This window comes from Talpa europaea, assembly GCF_964194135.1.
Source record: "Talpa europaea genome assembly, chromosome: 12".
NCBI lineage: Eukaryota > Metazoa > Chordata > Mammalia > Eulipotyphla > Talpidae > Talpa > Talpa europaea.
Window position 1 is genome coordinate 67,883,642 of NC_140079.1, and position 24,697 is coordinate 67,908,338.

The 24,697-nt window shown below is 40.7% G+C and overlaps 1 protein-coding gene across 4 annotated transcripts in view; it reads left to right on the forward strand.

Annotated features, from left to right (window-relative positions):
- The window catches only part of PBX1 (PBX homeobox 1), a gene marked incomplete at both ends in the record, with an annotated part of 273,185 nt that overhangs the window by 240,302 nt on the left and 8,186 nt on the right, over nucleotides 1-24,697 (forward strand). For 2 of the 4 annotated variants that reach the window (XM_084251229.1, XM_084251230.1), the window contains 2 exons: nucleotides 6,268-6,380; nucleotides 7,683-7,772. In XM_084251229.1, the coding sequence (XP_084107355.1) occupies nucleotides 6,268-6,380; nucleotides 7,683-7,772 (203 nt within the window). Of the gene's footprint in view, nucleotides 1-6,267; nucleotides 6,381-7,682; nucleotides 7,773-24,697 lie in introns of those variants that run through there. The other 2 variants (XM_084251232.1, XM_084251231.1) reach the window with 2 other exon arrangements.

The following is a 24,697-nucleotide window of genomic DNA, read 5'->3' on the forward strand; positions in this document are numbered from 1 at the left end:
CTGTAAGGGGTCACACACTTAAATATGTTAGGTTATGATATGATTAAAAATTAATTTTTAACATTTCGGGTTGTGTATGAGATCTTTGACCCCAAAACTTGTTTATCCAGTAAAATAAATTCACTTTCTATTTCATGGCGTATTGTTATTGGAAACCTGTAGGCTTCCACATTCTGTGAGCTTCTAGATACTCTAATATGTCATCATAACGTTCTCCAAGTCACTGGGCTGTGCTGGCATAGCCTTCTTTTGTGAAAATGAAATCATGCATGAAGAATGGTCTGGCCTTTATAAGCATGGATATGGTAAGACAATGTAGGTCAATCCTGCCTTATTTCTTCACAGCACCCCAGGTAGGGTTACCATGAAGAGCATATTTGTTTTTTTGAGTGTGTGTTAACTTCTTTTCCCAACCTGGTATGATAGACAAAGGACCAAGGCTAACAGGTTCAATAAGCAGAGTGTTTCCTTCTTCCCCATCTGGTCAATTATTAAGCTTTTCAGACCCAGCAACACTTGTTGGACTGTACTAGTTGAATTGCTAGGCAGACATTTTCACTTGTTTTTGGAAGAAGTACAGTTCTGTCAACATTAGCAAAAACACACTCAACACTCCTGCAAAGGTTATCATAATGCAAAACAGATATCAAAATGACTTTTCCCTGTCCCTGATATATCTGCATCACAGATGGCTTAGCATGATTTATGACTAGTCCTTAAAAGAGCCCTGTGGGCTCCCTTCATTACTAAATCTGTAACTTTTTATTCTTTCCTAAAGCACTTAAAAAGAGAAGAGTAAGCATTTTAGCCCCTTACTCTGTGTTTAAGACTTGTGTTTGCTCCTTTGGAATCTCAGTCTATGATTAGAATTTTCTAAGAAATTTTTCTGGTGGCTTAAACTTCATGTGACTATTCTGAGCACAAAGTAAATTATTATGGAAAATTTGAGCTAAGCCTTCCAGTTGTGCCTAAGTTGTTGGAAATAATATGCAGAGGAACCCCTTTGTAATACTTTTTCTAAAGTAGAGTCAAAAGAAAATACTATTGTGTATGTGCAGTAGCATGGAATTTTGAAAGAGAATCATTTTAACAGTAAAAGTTATAAGTGAGCTTTTCTGTATTTTCTTTTGCTCTTCCTCAAACCCAAATCTATGCACAGATAAAGTGTGAACATTAAAGTGTTCAGCCTTCTTACACAGAGCGTTTATAATGTTGCATACTTGCTCTGTGATGATTTCAAAAGATAAATGATAATTAAAATAGGTGGCAATTTTTTAAATAAGAAGTTAATATATGAAAATACATTTCAGTTGAGTTTAAAGTCTGTAATTCTGAAACCTAGAAATTTTTTATATCCTCGATATCAAAGCATGCTTGATTTCTATTTCTTTTTATTTTCTCAGCACCTTTACCAAATATACTCATTTCTTCTGCAAGGATGATACTTTACAAGTAAATCTTATTCTCTGTAGAGGTTTTTTGTGTGGAGAGCAATACTTTAGTATCTTTGTTTAGGCCACTTTAAAATATTGCTATTTGTTGATATATATTCCTGATCTCCTATATCCTTAAGTTTGATTCATAAAAACCACTAAGGACCTGGGATGGATTAGCAAGCATTTACAGAATCTTGGCATGCTTCATACTTCACACCAACAGAACTGGGCAAATTGGATGGACACAGAGGAAGAACAGAAGGAAGACAAGGAAATTAAGTATTGAAAGCAAGGAAGCAAAAATAGAGACTAGCTGAAGCAATGGTTGTAACCGTGGGTCCTTAATTCTTGAATGAACAAGAGCAACACATTCTCAATTTGTAATTCTTTTAATGAGATTATAACTGCAAGAATTAATTTTAAAAACACCACTTTTGGAAAATTTTGTTACCACCTGGAGAACATTTTATATCCAAAAAGAAAGACGCTGACATATGCATTATAAATGTTGATGTGGCAATAGTATCCACATTGATAGCTTATCAGGTTCTGTAGCTAGCCAAGCAATCCCAGGTTTATTGAAGCTCAGAATCCTTAGATTTGAATGCTTTTTGCTTAATCATGTGTGTGTGTGATAGGCAAGCATGTTCAAGCAAGGTCAGCCATGAAAGTTCTCCCTCTATACACATTCTTATTACACCTCCAAAGGAGGGTTGGTGTTTCCCTGAATTGATGGGTGATTATCATGTTAAACCTGTTGGACACTAGCTCCCTAAGAAAAGTTTATGAATAATACATACAATTAAAGAGGAGAGGACACCTCCAGAAAAGATAACTGACACCTCTCGTCACTCCTCAGGAGCTCTTATAATTTTGCTTTTGAAAACCACCTAAAAGATTTTATCCCACTGATGTGTTCTTTCTTCCTATATTTTCCCTTCACTTTCTCAGTGGAAGATGAAAACACAGTCTCCTAGACTTGGAGCTCTAGAACTTCAGCAATGAGTCAGACAAGCCCCCCCTCCTTTTTTCTTTTTTCTTTTTTTTTAATCTATTTATTTATTTATTTTTTAAAGGGCAGGTATAGAGGCATGCTTTATTTATTTATTTGTTTGTTTGTTTGTTTATACAAGCACTGGGTACAGTCAGAAGCATGGGAGGGTGAGAGAATTCACCAGAGCCAGAGCAGGGAGCAGAGCAGGCAGAAGGACCGAAGTACACTGCTGAGGGGAGCAGCGGGTGGCAGGAGAGGTCTGTGCGCCATGTGGGACCCTCCTCCGGTGGCCGGGGAGTAGCCGGGGATCGAACCGGCGCCTCGGGCGCGGGCGCAGGCAGCTTCGCAACCCAGCGCTCAACCGCTGCGCCACCGGGGAGGCCCCCTCCTTTTTTCTTTACCCTGAGTAGAACGGAACAATGATCTTTGAGTTGGGAAGTGGAAGCGTCATAGGAAATAGAGAAGCAAGCCTGGCATCGTGACATCTGTCCAGGAGACTCTGGCTCTTGTGCCCCCAAATGGCATGTGAGTCCAGTCAGGCCAGCCCCTGAGTCCATCTGGAGCCTTGATTTCTAAACTACAAATGAGGATGGTTCTTGCCCTAATCTGCTTCATAAAAATGCAGTGCAAAATAAGCAGCTTACACTTTTAAACACCTTGGGATCTTTAGAAAGAGGAAGTAATCCATCCCTATTCTAGGTCATTTGTTCTCAACTGGGATGAAGTTGCACCCCAGGGAGTATTCAGTAATGTCTAGAAATACTTTTGTTTGACATGGTTTGGGGGGAGGGGGGCCTGCTGCTGATCTCTAGTGGCTAGAGACCAGGAATGTGGCCCACTTTCCTATAGCACGTAAGACTCCTCCACAACAAAGAATCACCTGGTGTAAAACATCAGTGGTGTCAGAGTGACCAAGTCCTGCTGTAGTTTCACATTTTATCCCTCATATTTAATTTGGATTGTCAAGTCATTTTCCTGAACAAATGAAGATCTCCTGAAGACTCTTTGGAGGAGAAATTGCAGTCTTTGGAAAATTTTCTTATGAAAATAAATGTTAGTTCTACATGCCCCCGATGTCTGGATGGTGGCTTCCCTTTGCAAGCCAACTTAGAACCGTTGCAGACACAGTCTTAAAACATGCCTCTGGTAATCACAGATATGGTTCCCCATTGGCCTTAGCAACCCAGGTGATCTGTTTCGTCCTTTGAGAATTCCATGGCACCTCTCAGAGGTGCCCTTTCACTCTGTCTATGAACTATGGCCTCCCGGTAGGCTCTCCATTCCCTGATAAGTTCTTTCCAACTTGCAGTGCCAGATGAAGAACATGTCTTCCCCTCATTACTTAGATTTTTATGTGGACGTCTGTCTGCACCTGGTCTCTCCCTCAGAGCAATCACTGCCTCTAGATACTTATCAGAGAGTCAGGAGCCATGGTAGTGTTGAACATGGGTATACAGCAACAATGAAATGCTGAAACAGCACAGCCAAGAGCACTGGCACTACTGTTCTCGCAATTACTGCTCTGATTCAAATGCATTTGTACATGAAGTGCATTGGTATGCGCATATTTATCTCTATGTACATTAGGCAGCCAGACATATTTACAATTTATCTATGCACATATATTTTTTAAATCAGCTATGTCAATTGCAGTGTATATCTTGTAAATGGTGCCTTCCAGGCCTTCACGGTTCTGTGGATGTCATGGTACTTGGCATTGGTGTAGCTCTTTGGGGGTTTCTCCCATTTCTCAGCCTATGTGCTAATTTCCAATAAACCATCAGTCAAGCATATAGAATGTGTGTTTATTACATGGTATTTGATTGGGAAAGACATCAACTACCTGGGCTTTAAAATAAACACTCTCGGAGGGGAAAAAATCTGGTGTCATGTAAATAATTGGATTCCTGATGATGATAATTGTTGGTTTCAATGACATCTGAATATGAGAATGTTGTAACATTTTTTTTACAAAAGTATTGTTTATTATTTAGTTTATATTTCTGTGATTAAAGAAAGATTTGAGAGGGAATTAACTAGGACATAAATACCTGGGAATTATACATCTTGCCTTGAGAATATGATCTGGGCCACACACTTCTGGCCTCACCATACATTGAGGAGCACCACTGGCAAGATTTGTGCCACGTTAATAGGAGGAATTCCAGGCCAAAGTCTTAACCCTGCTCACTGAATGGAAGCCGCACCTGGTCAATCTTATGCTTCTTGTACCTAAGACCCAACTTCTCTGATTTCTTTCAGATAAGGAAACAGAGAAATATGTGCCAGATGAGACAGGACATGTTGCAAAGTTATGGAGATGTCATGGTTTTTTGCATGGTACTTGAGTCATCTCCTAGTTTCCAAAACATTCCATTTTTCCCAGAGGATAGAGAGCGAGAGTGAAGGATCAGATAATGAAACAATAGTTAGCTGGTTCTTGGCATGTGGATGAACATCCCCCAGAACAATGAAAAATGGGGATGTTAACTTCAGTTTGTGCCCGAGTCAATCATTTGTTTCCTTTAAATGGGTCTTGCCTTTGAGAGGAGGAATACTGTGAATAGGCAAACAGAGACTACAGTGGCCGAGTTTAGAATGTATTGCTAGTTACATAGCCCTCCTATGGAACAAATAGAACCTTCTCTTCCGCTCAGCTGAAGTATCAGAGCTGAGGCATGAGTTATTGCTGGGCAATTCCACACAGATGATGGCTATCTCAGAATATGAGGACACAAGAACAATTTGAGCAACAGAGGGTTGGAAATGGCAGAGTGGAACTGACCTGGGTCCCTAAAGTCTCTCCTTTTCCAGGCTAATGTCATGTTTTAACCAAACCTTGCACGTTGAGCTTTCTTTCCTAATGCGCTAAGCTGCATGATGACTTCAGAATAATATGAAGCTCTTCCATGCCCTTGTGCTTAGGTTGGGGTAGGAGGATCTAGGCTTACCACAGTGCCCCCTTGGAACCTGGGTGGTACCAGAATGGACCTAAAAGCTAGCTCTGGGAGAAGGTCCATCTCTGGGAAATGAAAGCTCATCTTGAAGCCCATTAGTAATGATGGTGGTGGTGGTGGTGGTGGTAGTGGTGGTAGTCGTAGTAGTAGTATCAGCCTTTCATATTTCATGCATGCTTGAGAATACCTGGCCCATTATCCTGTTTCATCTACATAGTGGAAGATGAGAGAGAAGACTAGATCATCCTCACATAGTCTTATGATCCTTGAGACTCTCTTGGGCTGTTTGCCACCCAGAGAGGAACTTCACTTTCTTTGTAGAAGTCAGGAATGGCAAGGCACTCATCCCACATGGCCAGCCCTAATGTGTGGCATAGCTTCTATGCACTCCCTCCCAGGGCTGTCCCCTATGTGAGAGTGGATGGATCTGGCAAGAATACATTTACAAGCCCAGTTCATGTGCTCCAGCATGGCAGCAGAAGTATCATGACCAGCCCAAATTCTCCAACTGTGGTCTGCTGGCCAAACCTAGAATTTTTAGGCATGAAAGAGAGACCTTAGGTTTAGAGACTGTCTCTAATTCACATAGACTAGGTTAAGAAGAATAATGTTCCCTTTCCCAGCTTGAAGTTGCTAAGGGGAAGCAGTCCTGTTGGCAACTTGCAGTAAGATGTGGCTTCACATAACATGAATGATATGCACCCTTTATTGCTTGCTCTGTTCTTCATGCTACTAACCAGACTCTGTTGGTTTTGTTTTTATTTTAGTCTTTACTGGGGTGGGGGGTTGCTTTGCATGTCATTCTCCTTCTCGGCTGTTAGTTGCGGGGATTGAGCCTTTTCTTTTCTGTGATTCAGGTGCCTCACTCTTTCCTTTCCAGGTTCTTCCAGTTCTTTTAACATGTCAAACTCTGGAGATTTGTTCATGAGCGTGCAGTCACTCAATGGGGATTCTTACCAAGGGGCCCAGGTTGGAGCCAACGTGCAATCACAGGTAGGGACCCAGCCAATGTGCAACCAAGTGAATGCATTAGAATCCAAGAGCCCTCAGTCTTATTGGCACTTCCCAATGCTGGAGGGAAAGAGAGAGAGAGAGAAAGACTGAGAAAGGAGAGAAATGTGAAAAAAAAATCAACAACTAAACCAAAACAAAGACAACCACTGTCATAGGGAACCTCGTCCACACTTTGTGAATGCATTTGGCTCTGACTCGTCATTCTAGGAAGGTAGGAGAGCAACAGCTAAGGGTGAGTGATGGGGCCTATCAGGCAAGTGGAACCCACAAAATCTTGATCACTGAAGGGAAAGGGAGGAAGAATTTACTTGGTGTCTTACTTTCCAGCTCGCCTGTGGGTTTCCCTCTTGCCTGTGGGTCTCCCATACTCAGTATTTGCCAAACAAGGAGGTGCTGAATGAGTAAGCAAATACCTTAATATCTTGTGTTTTCCTTTTAGGGTTTAAAAACGCCCAGACAGGTGTACTAAACTCATTTTCTCAGCCATCCTTGAGGTTCAAGGACTTGGGTTTCCGGTATGAAGCAAAATTGAAGCTGTGTGGTGAAAGCCCTCAGCTCACCTTCATGGCACCTCAGGAAGCCACCTGCAGCCCCAGCATGGCACCTGACGTGAGATGGTAAAGCAGTGTGCTAGGTTAAAGTTGCTAGAAAAGCTGTCAGCCGAGTCAGTCCAACTTACCCCTGGATTCGGAGCAGGACCCCCCTCCTCCATGCCTGAACAGACTAGCGGCCAGTGATCCCACCCCTCGCCCAGGAACCATTCCTTGAAAACGAGTGTGTGGAGATAGAGTCAGACTTTGGTCAAATGACCCAACAACTGGCCATCATTTAAATCCACAGAAAGACAAGCGCACACACTGCTCTCTCCAGGAGGTGGCTACCCAGGCCCCTCTAAGCACAACCTTATGTGTATAAGTTCCCCAGTACAGGAAAAGCTACATAGGATGATCTGTAGGGAAGGGGAAATTCCTTCACCCTCTCCCCTCTCACCCCCTCCTCACCCCAATCCCAGTCATCTCATGCCGCATTGTGAACCCGTTGCAACGCTGCGAATCCCAGTTCTCCTTGACCATTTTGTCGTCTTGCTTACCGAACTAGGAAAGGATTCCGGATTTGACATAGGGGAGGGGCATAGCCCCTTCTTCATGGACCCTTCCTTGAAAAGAATGTCTCCAAAATAACTGCGCTAATATGGCATGCCCGATGGTAGCCTGTGTGATGATGACCTGCCTCCCCGCATCTCCCTGACTAATTTCTTTTCTGTTGTTGTTCACTGTTTAGGTGGATACCCTTCGCCATGTTATCAGCCAGACAGGAGGATACAGTGACGGACTCGCAGCCAGTCAGATGTACAGTCCGCAGGGCATCAGTGTAAGAAAAAAAGGCTTCACCTCCCCCTCTTTTTATTCTATCACTACCAATTATTTCAAAGCCACAGGGCTCAGATTGCCACTTAGTAGGACTTATCCAAGCTTTACGGTCATCTAGCTTCTTGTTTCTGTATCGGTCATGCCATCGGCAACTTTCTACCCACACAAAAAGTGGCAACTGGGCAGGCTTCGCGCAGGCAGCTGGCATCTAGGGCTGTCAGGCACAATCAGTGTTTGCATGGCACCTGCGGCCACATGCGTTCAGCTCAGAATTGCTGCTGAACAGGTGACACCCAGTACAACAGTGGTAGGAAGTGTTGCCACACGCTGGAGCCTGGCCACCTCGGGGGAGGCGGGTGGCGCGGGGCAGGGTATCCGTAGCCAAAATCATCGCATACAGGTCTGTGGTCAAAACAAAAAACCTTTCTCCAAATGGTCAAAGGACTACTAAAAAAAGAGAGAGAGAGAGAAAAAAAAAAGGAAACCCAGAGGCTGGGTGTGTTGAAAAAATGGGGAGGGAAGCAACCCATCTTCTACTTGTTCTTGGGTGCGCTGGCGGCTCCTGACTAGCATGAAAATTCATAGCGACAAGCTATGTCGCACAGAGTGAAATCGATCAGACAGACACAAGGAGAACCGAGTGTAGATTTGGGACAGCAATCCAACTGGATTTCTCAGCTCAATCGTCTGCTGTCTCAGCAGCGGTGACAGCAAGCTGGGACAGGCGGGCAGCCTGGAAAAGGGGGCTGGCTGTTCTTTAGATGGGGTGATTTCCTGGACGTTTCAAGTTCAGAAGAGGTTGTAGTAGAACTGTTGGCTCAGAACTATTGAAGAAAATTGGTTGGTTGATGGTGATAATTTTCTGTTTGTTTCTGTTGTTATGATTAAAATAAATTAGGGGTGGAGGGGAGGAAAGGTAGGCAGGAGGTAGGTATTCATTTGCTCCTAGGATATTCTAATTGCGGTATAGTGTCTACACCAACTGGAAGAATGCAAAAGCATACCCATTGTTTCCTCAGGTGAATAATGGTTGAGCCAGTTGGGAATCTGATCCCATGGAAAAGGAGATTAGGGTGGTACATCTAGGTTTAGACATGTCATCATCTGTGAGATTGGATTCATCAAGAAGGGCCTAAGGGGGTCAGATAGAATTACAGTGGAAGAGTCAGAGAGAAAAACAGTGGACTGTCACATCGGACTCTCAGGCAGAGATGTCTCATGGAGGGATTGGCTTTCTGTTGATCCCGGGGATTCCCTGTCACTGGAGCCCTGAAGTATTAACGTTTGAAAGTTAGCCAGGTGCTTGGTAAGGATGTTACAGAAGAAAATCAAGACTCACCTTTTAAGTGTCTTGGTGACCTTTAAGGTCACTTCCAAGTAGTTCTTTATTTTTTACCTGTTTTAGGCAGAAGCCCTCTGAATTTATATATGTATCAGGTCCCTCTCTGGGAGGGCAGTAAGGAGGTCCAAGTTAGCCACATTAAATGTATCTGGACAGTCACATCCCCCTTTTCTTTATATTTTTTTTCATGATTTTTCTTTATTTTTATTTTTATTTTTAATTAAATAATTAAAATTTGATGTAACATGATTTTATATCACTGTATGTGATTCAGAGGAATAAGTTCACACCGCCTCAGATGTTCATCATTACACCTCACCCACCCCATATCCCTTTTCTAGAAAGGATTTCCAGAGCAGAGAGATCGGTCCCTTCTTGTGCTTATGCTAACACTACTAATTATGATTAATGAATGAGCTTGCTCGAAGTCTGCTTAGAGAAATACAAGATGCCATGGTGAAGAAGTATGTCCTCAAGAATTTATTCCAGGTGGCTGAAGTAGCTCCGTGTTTGTGTGTGGGGTTTCAAGCCTATGTGCATTCATGTATTTCCTGAATCTCTGAGATTTAAGATAGATTTTTCCAGGGAAAACTTCGCTCTGTATGTAAGTGGGGGAGAGGCACATGAAGCAAGTTCAAGAGTGTGGGGATGAGAATGTGGGCACCCTTACAAAGAGAAGTGAAGAAAGGCTTTGTGGCTGGGCAGGAAATGGGGTGGACAGTTGTCATCTTTCTTCCCTATTAGGATAGCACAGAGGGGAGCAGCTCTCAGACACTGGGGGGCCAACACTGACCCCTCTGATGTCATCTGGTGGACTGGGAATCATTTCTGCAATAGTATAACCAAACACGTGCAGACAATTATATCTGATTACATAAGCCCACCGCCAAAACAGGGCTTGAAAATGCCACTTGAAAGCGTCTCACATTTTGCATTAATTTTTTTCTTGTAAACTGTGTTTATTTTATTTCTGGATCTTTAATATGCAGGGTAAATGAATCAAAGGCTGATCATGATACGATATGTTCCTCTGGTATCAATTTTAAATTGTGCCACCTGCAGGAGACAGCTTGTTAGCGTGAGATGTATTTTTAGATGATGGTATTAAATGCTGAGACATGTGTATGTGCAGAGCGGGGTTCTGGCTGCCAGGAGAAGAAAGGGAGAAAGAAAGAAAAGGAGGGAGACAAGAAGAGACAAGGACAGGAATGAAAGGTTGGAGCCAAGAAATAAAAATAAACAATTTCTAAACCCAAGGCAGCAATGGAATTCCCAGCTGGTCTCTGGGTTGTGTTTCCTTCCATGCAGGACACTTTCTGGGCAGCCTGTATCTGCTCCCTTGGCTGGCTTTTCACCGCACCCCTCTCTTGGCCAACCGGCATCTATTTTAAATCCCATGAAGTTCAGGCCGCTTGCATTGAAGTACGACTGTGTAAGGTTGGCACTTTGAGGTGGGTGGGAAGTGCCCTATCCCGGGAAGTGGGAGATGCTGGTCTTGGTCACTGTCATGTGGCCGTCCTCAGCCTCTCCCGAAAACATCGGGCCCGTAATTCCCACCCTTAATACCTCAAGTGCTGCTTTATGGGGAATGAGAAAATGAGTAAGAACAGTGCTTGGCAAAGCGTACATTGTTCCACATGAATGCAGTATGAAATGTAATAAGTGATAACTCTCTAATTTGACCTTTTTCTCCTCTTGTGTGAGCAGTTTTCACAGTGGGTAGTTCCCGGTGAGGATAGGTTAGGACACAGTTGTCACTTTTATTCTCTTCTGATGGAAAGGTATGCTTTCGAGATGGATAGAGTTATGCAAGGCCTAAAGACCCCCTTCCTTAGCCGCGGCGAGTGTTAAATTATACCTCCCTAAGTACTTCGTGTTCTCAGATGACAATGGGCAATACTTACCAGGCTTCGAGCAGCTCTAAGTAATGGAGGGATTATTCCACTTCTCTGTCAATCAGACATACTTAAAGATCACTTAGCTATCACATCCATTCTTTCTTCTCCATTCCCACTGTCACCATCTTAGTTCTAGAAATAGTTCATTCGTGTGATCCTTTCTTAATGAGTGCTGCTGCTGCTGCCTTTGGTTTCTCCTTTCTCTTGCCCACATGCCCTGAATTTTGCCCTTCCTTGCTTACAGATTGTCAGCACTGTCCCCCTATCCCCCTTCCCCATCCTCCCTAAGCAAGATCAAATCCCCTGTCTGACTCTTAGCTTCTACCTCCTCCTGCCATCCAGGTAAATTTTGATGCCAGTCTGTACGGTCAGCTCATCTGTACCTGGTTGTGCAAAATCCCCCTACATGTGCTCAGGTGTACCATCTACAAAAATGCCCTCTCTGCCCTGTATTGCTTTTCCCAACCTACCCTGCTGTGAAGATTCTACTCACTGGCCCACACCAGCTCCTTCTTGCAGCCTGTCTCTTCTGTGGCCCTCCTTGCTCTTCTCGCTCAGCTTTGTCACATACATACTTAACCTCACATTACAGCGTTGTGCACAGACATACTTATTAATTGGTCTTTGTGTCTTTCCCAAATATGTGTATGGTCCTACAATATTTATATTAGATGCTCAAAGATGTTTGTTGAATGAATCAATTGATTAGAAGAAAACTCAAAAATGCATTTTAATAACCAATAAGTACGTATCAGCTCTTAATTACCTAGTAATTTTTATCTTAAGTGTTTTACTAACCCACAAATATACTGTCTTTTTAATTCAAATAGATTCAAACAACTTTTGGGGAAAGGTTTCTAATTTGTTTAGAAATGTATTGTCCTTGAGACTAAAATTAAAGTTGGCATTAAACAGAGGGATAACATAGCTGAGAGAATGATCCCATTGAATCCTGTGACTCTGCCTATCCTAAGGGATCCCCATAGCAAGCCTGTGTAGGATAACCATCCATGTGGTGATCGATCATTGTTTCTAGTCCCTCCCAGATGTGGACGCTGACTCTCCATCGACAAACTGGTAGAAGGCGGAAGCCACTTCAAAGCAGGAAACTTGGATTTTTCTTATGACTTTGTCACTTCTCTTCTATGTTGTTGTCTTCTCTATAAAATCTACTAGAATAAGTTCCAAGCTTCTTTGAGGTCTGTATTTTTAGAGTCTTACAAGTGTGCTCTTTGATTCTTACTATTAGCTCAGGGGACACAGACTCAGTTGTAGCCTCGTCGTCCCAGGAAACTGTCTCATTGGAGTTAGTTCCTCCTGTCCTTTCTAGTTATCCCATTGCATTCCCTCCAAATATATCTTGAAGGAAGGAGGAAGAACTTGAATGACATGGATTTCTTCCTTTAAATTCTCAAAGATTTTTGAAGGCAGAGAGCACTCTTTAGGAATGAAACAACTTGCTTTTAATTATTTTCAAATGTGAATTAAGGGAGTGAGTTCATTCCAATCTTAAATGTAAATAGATACCCCTATAGGATTTTTCATATCCAAGAGTTTTAGTGAAAATAGAAATAAAGTGGTAAGTGTTCCCTCTATATAAAATCAGAGGGCCAGTAACATCAGTTTAGAAAAGAAAAATCCCATTTATTTTTCTTTGTAATAAATGCAGTAAAGGAGAAATAGAGATGAAGCTGTATCTTTCTAAACCATAACACAGGTGTTTTTGTTTTGTTTTTTTCTTTTCTCCCATTGTTAAGTAAAGGGAAAGCAGAACATTCACTAAGGAAATTTTAAAAAAGGCATTTGGACAAAAATCACATCCTACTTAAGTGAATACTTTTCAACGATTTGGATATCACAAGGGTTACTTAATAATACTTGGCTACAAGCCATCATTTTAATTTTTTCTTAACTACTTCCAAGAGACCTCCTTCCACTTAAAGCAGGTATTAATAAGGTGTTGCCACTTGTGGAATTGTAGGACTGGGAATCTTTAAAATTCAAATGCAAATCTTTAAAGACTCACCTTAATTATATGGAGTTTTAATTCTTCTATTTTACCAAGTTGAATTTGAATTCTGAAGCGATTAAAACAGATCCAGATGTGGTCCCCAGTTAGTTGCCTTTGGGAACCTTCTTATGCTGCAAACAGGGACTGGTGAACAGCCCCCGGCTGAAGGGGGAGGAGCAGGAGGAGACAGTCTGAACCAGTCTGAAGGCAGCAGGAATGGGGTGCATAGCCTCATTCCTTCAAGAAGTGGACAGCCTGTCTCTTCTTTATGACACAGCCAAGGGGAAACAGTAAGTCCCTTTAGTTTTTACATGATGAGGCTTTAAACCTTAACAGCACAGCAACTGAGCACTTGAGACTAGAAAAGCTTTTTGTTAGCATCCTCCATAGTTAGAGGCAAAAGAATAATCCCAATATTGTAAATTCATAAGCAATACATTGTTTTTTTCCAGCTACCCAGGTGAAAGCCCTAAGGATACAAAAACAAATGAGGCAATTACTCAGTGGCATTGTCATTCATTCATCTATTTATACATTCATTCATTCATTTATACATTCATTCATTCATTTATCCATCCATCCATCCATCCATCCACCCATCCATCCATCCATTCATCATTCATTTATCTATTCATTCTGTAAATGTGTCATTTTGAACTTAGGTAATGAACCTATGTTATACAATACAGTCAGTCAAGTTGGAGAAACCCTAAATGAGAGATGTTTTAAAACCCTCATGTCAATCTGGATTTATTTTCACTTTAACTTTTTCTGGGATCAGAAAAAGTTATTTTTATTTTATTTTCACTCTAACTTGTTCTTAGAATACTAGGGAACCAACTGAGTCCATATTTTAGGGAGGAAATTTAAAATTAGCTTATATAGCAGAGGAGAGGCATTCACAGTCAACCAGCAATAGTTTGAGAAATGCATCCCCCCAACCAAACAGCCATTCTGTGGTCTTAGAACAATTAGCATCCTATTGTGAATACTCCTTATCCCTTTGTAAAAGGAATCACTAGGAATTTTGTTGATCTCAAACCTACTGATACAATCACTGAACATCACCCTCTTAGTATGTAGGGAGGCATGTACACAGGTGTCTGTATTCACTTCTGCCTGTGTGTGGTAGGTAAGTCACTTTCACTCCATAGGACTCATTTTACTGAACTCTAAGAAGGACACTAAGACTGACAGATGATGCCTCTTTCGTGGTTGTATTTTACTTGTAAACCATGAGGTTTTTCATTACCAAGGAAATATAAGAGATGGGGAAATACTTTTTCTAGCTATAAATAAAAGTGAACTTTGTATGTTTTGAAAGATGTTCTTAAGACGACAATGTACACTGCATTCTTTTCATTGCAATTGGTGTTCGATAGTATCCACACTGCATAGCATCCCCACATGTGACTCTGCATCCATGATTAGGATCATGTTAGGTCCAGACTCAAGTCTGTCCTGTCTCCTGCCCTGTAAAGAATGAAATCACAACCTGAAAAGGGCAATTTGTTTTTGTGGTGTTCTTGAGCATGACGTAACCCCTCTAGATCTCAGTAAATATTAAGCAATTAATCAGCTGAATTTAATTGTGGGGAGTGCTACCATTGATTTCTGTAGATGGCCTTTTTCTTGCTGGGACTAGCCTTGCCTCTTCTTGTCTCATAGGAATTATTCCCTGTTCTTAGACAAGCTTGCTTTCAGGTAAAATATTAAACCTCTTCCTTAGAAAATCATGTTGTTATTTAAAAATTTGGTCCATTTAAAAAATCTCTATCTCTGTCTGTATTCCAGTTCAGTGAAAATTCTTCCTCATGTAAAAGATACATGGCAGGAGACAACACTGACTTGAATAGAGGGTCCTATTGAGGACCCTCTGTTATCCAGCACAAGGAATTAAAATCAACAGTACAAAGTTCTCTCATTCCACAAAAAAAAAAAAAAAAAAAAACCCAGAAAGCTAGAGGAACTGGTAGCCCTCTGCCTCTCTGAAAGAGAAGACTAATAGTGTCAATATATATTTACGGAATTTTGGGACAGTTCATTGTAAAAGAATAGTCACATTCCTATTAACTAAAAATATATAAGTGGCTTATAAACTTATAATTCATTTATATTTTCCATTATTATGTATATTTTTCAAGTAACTATGCCAAGAATTCTCTTTCCTTCTACAGCCATGCTCTCCAATAGAATATCTTACAAGAATGGAAATGTTCTATTTTACTGTTGTCCACTAAGTTAACCATTAGCCACTTGTGGCTGATGAGCCCTTGAAATGTGGCTAGTGTGGTTGAGAAAAGGAATTTTTAATTTTACCTCATTTGGATAAGTTTGAATTTCAATGGCCACATGTGGCAGGTGGCTCCTCAGTTGGACAGCTCAGTCTAGATGCTATACCAACCACCTAGTAGAATCCAGAAATGTGATGATTGTGTTAGGGCTGTGACCCTGCCATGAGAATAGTCCATTTCCTAACACAGAACCTAAAAAGCATTTTTTCTACTTAAATAGGCCCTTTCTACAATAAATAGAGCCCTTTATTAAAAATTAACCATGTATAAGAAGTTAACTCAGATTAGGATAATTGTACACTTTAGACAATAAAATAATATGGGACAAGATTAAAATATATAAGTACCTACACTTACTATGATTCTATTTGCAATAACTTTCAACTCCATCACCCACTAATTCATCTAACCTAGTAACTTTTCATTCCTAAGCAGGGCATGTTTTTGAATTCTTCTTGAACCTTCTCTAACCTTTGGTACTTATGGGAGGTCAGAGTCAGCTCAGATCTCCTAGATGACTCATGGCTTTGGCGGCAGCCTCTCTGTAGCTGTCCCTTCCTCCTGCCATTCTGTGCAACAGCCATCCCCTGGGAGCTTATAAGGAATGCATAATCTCAGGCCCCACCCAGACTCTCAAATCAGATTCTGTATTTTACCCAAATCACCTAGTGATTCCTAAACAGTTTAAGTTCAGGAAGCTCTGCTCTAGGACTTGAAGCCTTTAAATGCTACCTCAGACTTTCCTATGAGAAGGAATTATGTTCTCTTAGGAGAACGTGTTAAGGAGACTACCTTTTAAATTTTTTCTAACATTTTATTTTGAAGTTTTTCAGCTACATAGAAGAGTTGGAAGTACTTTACAGTGAAACCAGCATTCCTCCCCCCTGATTCTGTTGTTAATATTAACTTAACTGGACTCATCACACCTCTACTGATAACCACATCCTTCTAGCCATCCATCCATTGCAGTTTTGTAATGAATTTCAAAGTAAATTGCGGCCAGTGGTATACTTTTGCCAAAGTAAATGCCATGAATGTCATTAACTACATACAGTTCAGTATCTCTCTGCAATTTTTTTGTTTTGTAATTGTAAAATTTTATACAATTAAATCTATAAATCGTAAGATTTATAGATATCTGTGGGTTTCGACCAATGTTACACATTTGCATATAAGTTTACCTCCTTTTACTTTCTTGTGCCTACCCTTTTCTCATAGTTCACACAAAAGAACAAAAAAAAAGGAAAAGGAAGAAGTAGGCACAGTGTTACAGAATAGTCTGTTCCTTTCCAACCATCAGAATTCGCTCTTTCCCTCCCATACCCATCACTTACAGCCAAACTGCTAAAAAGTCCATTTTCAATAGAACAAAGTGGTTTGTTGTGCTCTAACCCTTAGGATACCCTGTATGAGGATAAGGTTCTGGTGGGGGAGACTGCAGAGCCCCTTTCCCAGCAGAGCTTGGGGGTTCTGAGGAGATCCAGCATCACTCCTGAGGGCTCTGTTCCCTTTAGAGGGGGGACTAACACAAACTCTGACTACATGCTTCATATTCTGGGGGTAATTGGAGCCTCCACCAATATCCATAACTCATGAAGAACCCTAACTCGGGCCTCCCTGGTGGCACAAGGAGTTAAGCACAGTACTATGAATCAATCCGCAGCCACTGCAGCACGAGTTCGATCCTCAGCTGGCCAGGGAGCTACCCACATGGCACAGCAGACCTCTCCTGACCCGCTTGCTCCTCCCCTCAGCAATGTATTTTCTGCCTGTTCTGTTCCCCACTCTGTCTCTGGTGAATTCTCTCACCCACCGCATCTCTGGCCTGTTCCCCAGCTCTTGTATGCATAAATAAATAAATCTTTAAAAAAAAAAAAAAGGAATCCTAACTCATCAAGTTTATTGAGTGCCCTGATTCAGCCCAGTGCCTTCACAGACATTCTCATCTCCACCTGACAGTGAGAAAGTGGAGGCGCAGAGAAGCCAAGCAGTATACTGAGATTCAACAGCCAGGAAGTGAGAGAGCCTGGTGTGGACCCAGGTCCATGCATCCCAAAGCCTCTGATCTTTCCCTTCATCCAAATGGAGGCTTGATCCTCTAGTTCTCATGCTAAAGGACTTGGGAAGAAACTTACAGTAATAGAATCTGCTGTGTTTCTGGATAATAAACACGCTGGAGCCTGGCTTACATGGAAGAGATGTAGAAACTTAGTGATGACTGTTCTGTTATGTACCTTGCAGGGTAGCATCTAGAAAGCCTAAGACCAATGGGCTTCTTATTAAAAATTAAATATGAAAATTATATATAAAGACCTTCTCTGGAGAGAGCCAACTCTACAACTACTGTTGTATCTTATTTAAATAACCAAACTTAACCAGGACCCAGTTTCCGTACATGAGCAACAACAGAGATTTTACATCAAATGTCACTTCATGGGGAGATCTGGTGACTCATTGTAATGGATGGCAAGATAGTTCCAGGAATCTAGGTGTAAAATATTAATGGAGGCAGATCTTTTTTTTAATCAGGGGATGGCAAAATGGAAAAAGAGGAAAATTTTGCCTGTTAATTCATTAGATTGAATATGTTAAATAATGGTTTGAGAGGGTGAAGGATTAGCATTGAAGACACTAGGCTGCCAAATATAAAGGTAACAGCATCTCCTGGACCAACAGAAGAGGAAATGGACCATCCTACCCTCACTGGGCCTGGACTCCTACCAGGACTATCCCTCCTCTTGTTGACACCTAACACCTGGCATTTTTAATATGTTAATGAAATATGTGTAATAATATGCCAAGATAATGTACTATGAATAGAGTTAGAAAACTTAAATTAGAAAAATCATGAAAAAATTAAATTAAAAAGAGCTAGGAAATGAAAAACAGAATTAGGAAGAAAGACTATATGGTGACCTATCAGGTAATGGAAAGAAAAAAGGCAGGAGAATATTCAAATTGCATGTGAAATGGATAAGTGGAAGGTTAAAAGCAATCCAGAGACATAGCCGCTAAAGAAAAACAATACAAACGTAAAATAAGCTAAGCTGAGTGGTTAAAATAAATATATAAGCTATGAACATACTTATAAAGATTATAAAACAAATCAAGTAGTAATAAAATAAGGAAGGAGTATAAAGGAGTGAATTAAAGAACAATTAAAAAACAATAAGGATAGAAAATTAATAGGCTAAAATGACATTTAATAATTGTATTAATAACTAACTCTTATTGACTTTTTCCCATGTGTTAGGTACTTTATATGTATTAATTTATTTAATTCAAGTTTATTAAAACAATTTAGATATTTACAAATGTTAACCAAAAAAGTTCGGGGGGGGGGAGTATAACCAAGCATCAGAATAATACTAATAAAACCACTAAAACTTAGTATATTAGACCTGCAGATGTCCATTAGCATTCCTTGTACAGTGTGATTATTTTGTAGTGGGAAATCACCAATACTTTGCCTGGTACTTCCTCTCCAGACCAGACGTTTCCCAAGTGCCTGCCACTATGCCCCATCTTAGTATGTTTGGCCCTTCCTGGAGGTGATTCCTCATGGTTATGCTCAAGCAATAGATGCCCTAGGCAGAACTTGAACGGTGGGCACACCTCTCATCATCCTACCCATTTTGTAAGGTTTAGCTCAGAGTTCTCTTCTCTTGGAAGTAATTCCTAGTTCCTCCAGACTGTACCCCTAGCATGCTGGTTGAAGTGGGAAATCTTTTCTGATTCTTACCTTTACTTCCTCTCTAGTCCTTCAGTCTCTGAAGAGAAAGATGACAGCTTTATACCCCAGCTGTCAGTTCAGACCTGGTTCATAGCAGAGGTGAGCCTACTGGAATCTGGCGTTGAGGTGGTTTTATTCTTATACCAGCAGATTGACTGGTGATGGGACTTTCTACCTGATTGGAACCCCTACAAACAAATGTGTTTTTGGATTTCTCTTGTCCAGAGAGAATTTCTCCCATACGAAAATGACATTTCCTTCTTTTTCTTTCCACTTGTCACAGCCTTTTGTACTTTAAGCTTTTCTAGGCCTTGTACCTTAGCATCTTCACTAACTCATGTTGCAGATCTCTGGTGGGTATCTATTCTGTTCTTATTTCTCTTCTGCATACTTTTGGGGGGACTGGTATTGCCTTGAGGCCTTGAACTGGATCCACAATTTGTTCATTCATTCACTCATTTGGTCAGCCATTCGCATTTTCTTGGAGTGTATTATTAACCAGTTATTTTGTTGGACATTAGGACAGGGAAAATAAAAGATTTAGGGCCTGTCTCAAGCCACTCTCATTCTAAGTTGATTGCCATGTTTGACTTTTTCCCTATTTTTTTGTGGAAAAATATGGAGGACCCTGAAGCTACTACAAATGGAGCTACCATATGACCCAGCAATTCCACTCCTAGGAATCCACCCAAAGATCACAAAAAAATTAATTTGAAAGGAAGCCTGCACACCCATGTTTATTGTAGCACTATTTACAATAGCTAAGATATGGATGCAAACTAAATGCCCCAAAAAAGATGAGCAGATCAAGATGATGTGGTATATATACAAACTGGAGTACTATTTAGCAATCAAAAAAGATAAACTCATGCCATTTGCACCAACATAGATGGAGCTAGAAGGAATTATGTGCAGTGAAATAAGTTAGCAGGAAAAAATAAAACTATCAGATGGTGTCACTTATAGGAGGAACATAGGGAAGCCATGCAAGGGATCAGGGGAAAAAAAGACAAAACTAGCAGGCAAACTATAAATTGGACACATTCATCGGGGTAGGAGAGGGAGAGGGATCAAAACAGGGGAGGGAAGAGCACAAGAGTTCACAGGTGACAGTTCACGATGTCTTGGTGGTGGTAATTTTATGGAGACTACACCTGAGAAGAGAAATCAGACTTGTACAAAAATTAACAATGATATGAAAATATATAGATAAATTTTAAAAAAAAGAAAATGAAGAACAACTGATTAACACTCTTCACCTGTTGTATTTTGAAGAGGGTTTTGACATCACTGGCTAGCTTTCTCTTCTCCAGCCAACAGAGCCCTAGTTCCCTCCATCTCTGTTCCTCAGAATGGAATTTAAACACTAATTGTATAAGGCTCTTTCCCAGGGAGTTCTAGACTTTGGCCAAAACCTTTCAAGCGCACAAAACACACAAATGAGATATCATCTTTCCTTCATATTCTTTGTATAAATTCTGTATTTACAATTTTTTTCTTATTGCAAATTAATATTTAATGTATAAAATTTGGAGAGTGCAGGAAAATCACACCAAAGAAAATTTTGGCTAACCTTGTGCTCTGTCACCTTCTGGCATTCTGTGTGTAAGTGTATTTTGTATGGGTTATGATCACATCTTTTATAACCTACTTATTTTACTAAAAATATGTGATGAATATTTTCCATAGCATTAAACATTTTTCTCAAATGTAATTTTAATAACTGCATTGGAGCCTGTTATAGGAAAATCCATAATTTATTTAATCAATACCTAATGTGGGACATTTTATTTGTTTCCTTTTTCTTTTTTTTTTTACTATTATTAATAACACTGCAGTTAACCTTCTATTCAGTGAAGTTCTCTATTATTTCTGTGCATAAATTCTGAAAAGTTGAGTTTTTGGATCAAAAGATATTAACAAATCTAAGACCCTCATGATGTATCACAAACTTTTCTCCTAGAGACCTCTATTAACTCATGGTGGTCCCCAGCAGTTTATAACTGTTTCCTCACAACCTCCGTAACAATGTCTTAGCAGTTTTTTGATCTTTGTCAATTATCAGATTATAAAGTGGCATGTCATTGTTAGTTTAATTTAATTGTATATTTTTCATTACTTGTGAGATTGAATCTTTTTCATATGTTTACCTTTTTCTTATGAATTTCTAAGTACTACTACATAGTAAGGGTGTTATTCCCTTCTGCACTTACGCAACATTTGTAAAATCAAGGACACTTTCTAAAAGGAGAGGGGTTCATGTGGAATGGGGCTGTACTTCTCATTCTATTTTTGGGGAAAGTTCTAGGTGTGAAAGCTGGATTGGTATCGCAGCAAAAACAAAGGCGGAATTAAGTGTTAGTGGTGTTAATCTTAAAAGAAAAAAAAGGGAATTAACCCTGCAATCTGAATTATTAGATGTATCTATATTTCTGGCCTATTAAAAAACTCAGGACTATAAAATCCAATCTAAGTGTTTTCTGAAAGAACCTAGAGATCGCTTAGTCAAAATTTACTTCATCGTACCCTGAGTTTTATGAATTGTCAAAAAGTCATTGGCTAGTTTACAACTGAGTTGAAGAAATACAACTATATATAATTTTAAAGCTTTCTTATGACCTTAAAAGACTTAACATCTAGAGCATGGTCTTTTTGCATGGATAAATATTTTGGGCTTTTTTTTACCCCCCATTTGGATACTGTACTGGTCTCCATCTGCCTTCTTTTACCATCTATAAGGTAGCACATTCTTGCAGGTTCTTGAATTTTAACATCTTGCCATCATTCCTTTTGCCTTCTCAGTCCATAGCAGAAAATATAGTCTGACTCTTGAGGCAACAGTACAGCAGGGTACAGCAGTACAGCACTGCAGAGATTTCTGTGTCAACCTAAAAGGAAAAAAATAAAAATTAAAGAAAAAACTCAATCCCTTCTCAACACTAGGATGAGAATCCCAGATAAACAAGAGTATTCCCTAGTACTCCCTAGAGACCTCTGGGATGGTGTCAGATGGATTCAGAATTCTTGAGTACAAACATAGTTTTTCAGCTTGTAACTCTCATTTTGTCAAGTGGGCAAAATAGCATTCTCAAAACAACAATACCCTCCCATAAATATATTAGGCACAATGGAGGCCAGAGCCCCCTTATAGCATATTCCCCTCCAGGTTCTCTGTCTGCATTTCCCCCACAGCTCTTCCCACCAAAACTCCCCCCACCCTTCTGTTAGCTGTAATGACCCTGCAAACACTAAATGGCATTTGAGTGCATTAAGCAGCAAACTCTCCGGTGACATAGCAATTATGGCTCTGAAATAGATTTGGTGCGTCACGAAAGATAAGGGTTTTGAAAGTTTCTGTTGTGATTATAGCCTGTAACTCCCACAAATAATAGGCTTCAAAATAAGAGGCTGCCAACGGAGCCTTTGTGGCTTTGTCTCAGTGATGGCACGTAAATTGCTATTAATGTCCTAAGTGTGCTTGAATCTGCCAGTCTTTGGGATGTGGAGTTGGCTCAGTGTCTCTCTTTACGCGGCATGTCATTGTTGGTCTGATAATCTGGGGTAATTGCTGTCTCTTGGATGGTCAGAAAAGTGTAAGGGGCTTTAGCTTCCTGTGTGATGGTAAATAGCCTCAAGATTTACACCATGGTTTGTGTGTGTGTGTTCCTAGTGTAACCACTGTTCATCCTTAAGGTGTGTATACAATCTCTGTGTGTGCCCTGAGTAAATAATAGCCTTTCAAAAAAAAAGCCAAAGCAAAATCAAAGGTTATAAAAATAAAATGAAGGATAGGGGGCTGTTTAAAATCAGCCAATCAGATAATTTATACCAAGATTAAAAAAAAATCCTTGGCTTGAATTATTCAGGTTTGACTATAAGAGCAAATGTGATTGACTGTTGTCTTGTACTTTTCCAGGACAAGCAGCATCAGTTTGTGTGTGTGTGTGTGTGTGCCCGCGCCATGTGCATGTGTGTACATGTACAATACCACACACAAGCAGTACTTTCTGAACATCTTTTAGGTGCTGCAGTACTTTCTGAACATCTTTTAATCCTACATAGAGATGATTAAAAATGTGGAAATTATGCAGGCTTTGTGCACTGTGTGTGTGTGTAAGTTTTCTGGTTGTTTCAGGACTGAGTATAGAGAATGTTTATCCAGATATAGTTTTCTGCACCAAGGCTTAAGCTGGGCTTGTTTTTCTTTAACAGGTCAGGATAGCCTCTGAAAGATCAAGCAGAACAAGTTGTAAATTTTAACTTTATGTGTGGACATTTATACTAAGAGCTTCGTAAGTCTGAGGGACATAGAAACATTATGTGAAACTGTCCTACTGAACTTTTAACAGAAATAAGAAAGCAACCCAACCCTAAACGTGGACATATATGCAAATTTATATTCCATATGAGCTATGAAAGACTCAACCCAAACCATCCTCTGTGCCTTGAGTGCCTCACATGGCCGTACCAATATCTGGTCCTCGTAACAGATGAATTGCAAGAGAATGAAGCTCAGAAGGTGTCAAAATAGGTCTTGATCCAGGACCTATTTGGCCTGTCTGTCCCCTCCACCCAGGTGGCGCTGAGTGCCAGCCAGGAAGCATACCGGGAGATGTTGCAGTTGAGTCTCACAACCTGAGACAGCAGTTAGAGGTCCTGCAGATGAGGCTGGAAACAGTGACTTGTAATAAGCGAGTTCATGTTCCTGCTTATGGGACAGATGTACTGACTTACCACCTAGTTCTTAGACCAGTAATCCACGACGCCCATGTAAGATGAACCCTATTAACTGGTAAGATGGTACCACCACACTTGTAGGGCATGACCCCAGAAGTGTAACCCCAGAGAAGTAGAGATTATCTTGTCTGAAACCAGGTTGGGGAGGTGCATTGAAAGTTAGGAGTAGAAGGTATTTGTGTCCCTGTCCCCTGAATGTCTTATCTGAGGCTAGACTTGTGGCCCCTAGGTTCTGCCATTTAATAAGCAGCAGAGATTCCCTGAAAGTGAATCTTTGGCATCAGCTCTGAGCATCAGTAGCAGCCACTCTGCATGTGTCCCTACATACTGTCCACATCACCTAGGCTTTTGTAGCTAGAAATGTCCAAAAGCAATGGCATAAAATGAACACTGACCTGGGCTAATTCTAGTTCTGAGTCAAGTTTCCTCACCTGAGAAGTTAGAATAAGAGTTTGCACTGGATTGTATAAGAGAATTTCTGCTTTAAGTCCTGTGTAGTTGCCCCACTGGGATGGGCACCCAAGCCAGAAGGCCTTGTATTCACAAGGGCTGGCACGCAGGGACACTTTCCAAGCTTTGTTTCTCTATTTGTTCAACTCAAGTTCTTCATGGAGCAGCTGCCCTTTCAAACATGATCCTTGTCACTAGTGGCTTGTGGGTAGGTGATGGGTCACCTCATTGATGATTCAAAACAATGGACTATGGTAGAGGACTATGGGTGAATTGGTGTGGATACTATGGTGGCAATACCTGAGGGGGGGCTGTCCTGTACCTCCAAAATACCAAGAATAATGTAAGCCAAGTTTACCTCAATAAAAAAATCAAAGCCTGGGCCTCCCCGGTGGTGCAGTGGGTTGAGCGCTGTGCTGTGAAGCTGTCCACAGCCTCTGCAGCACGGGTTCGATTCCTAG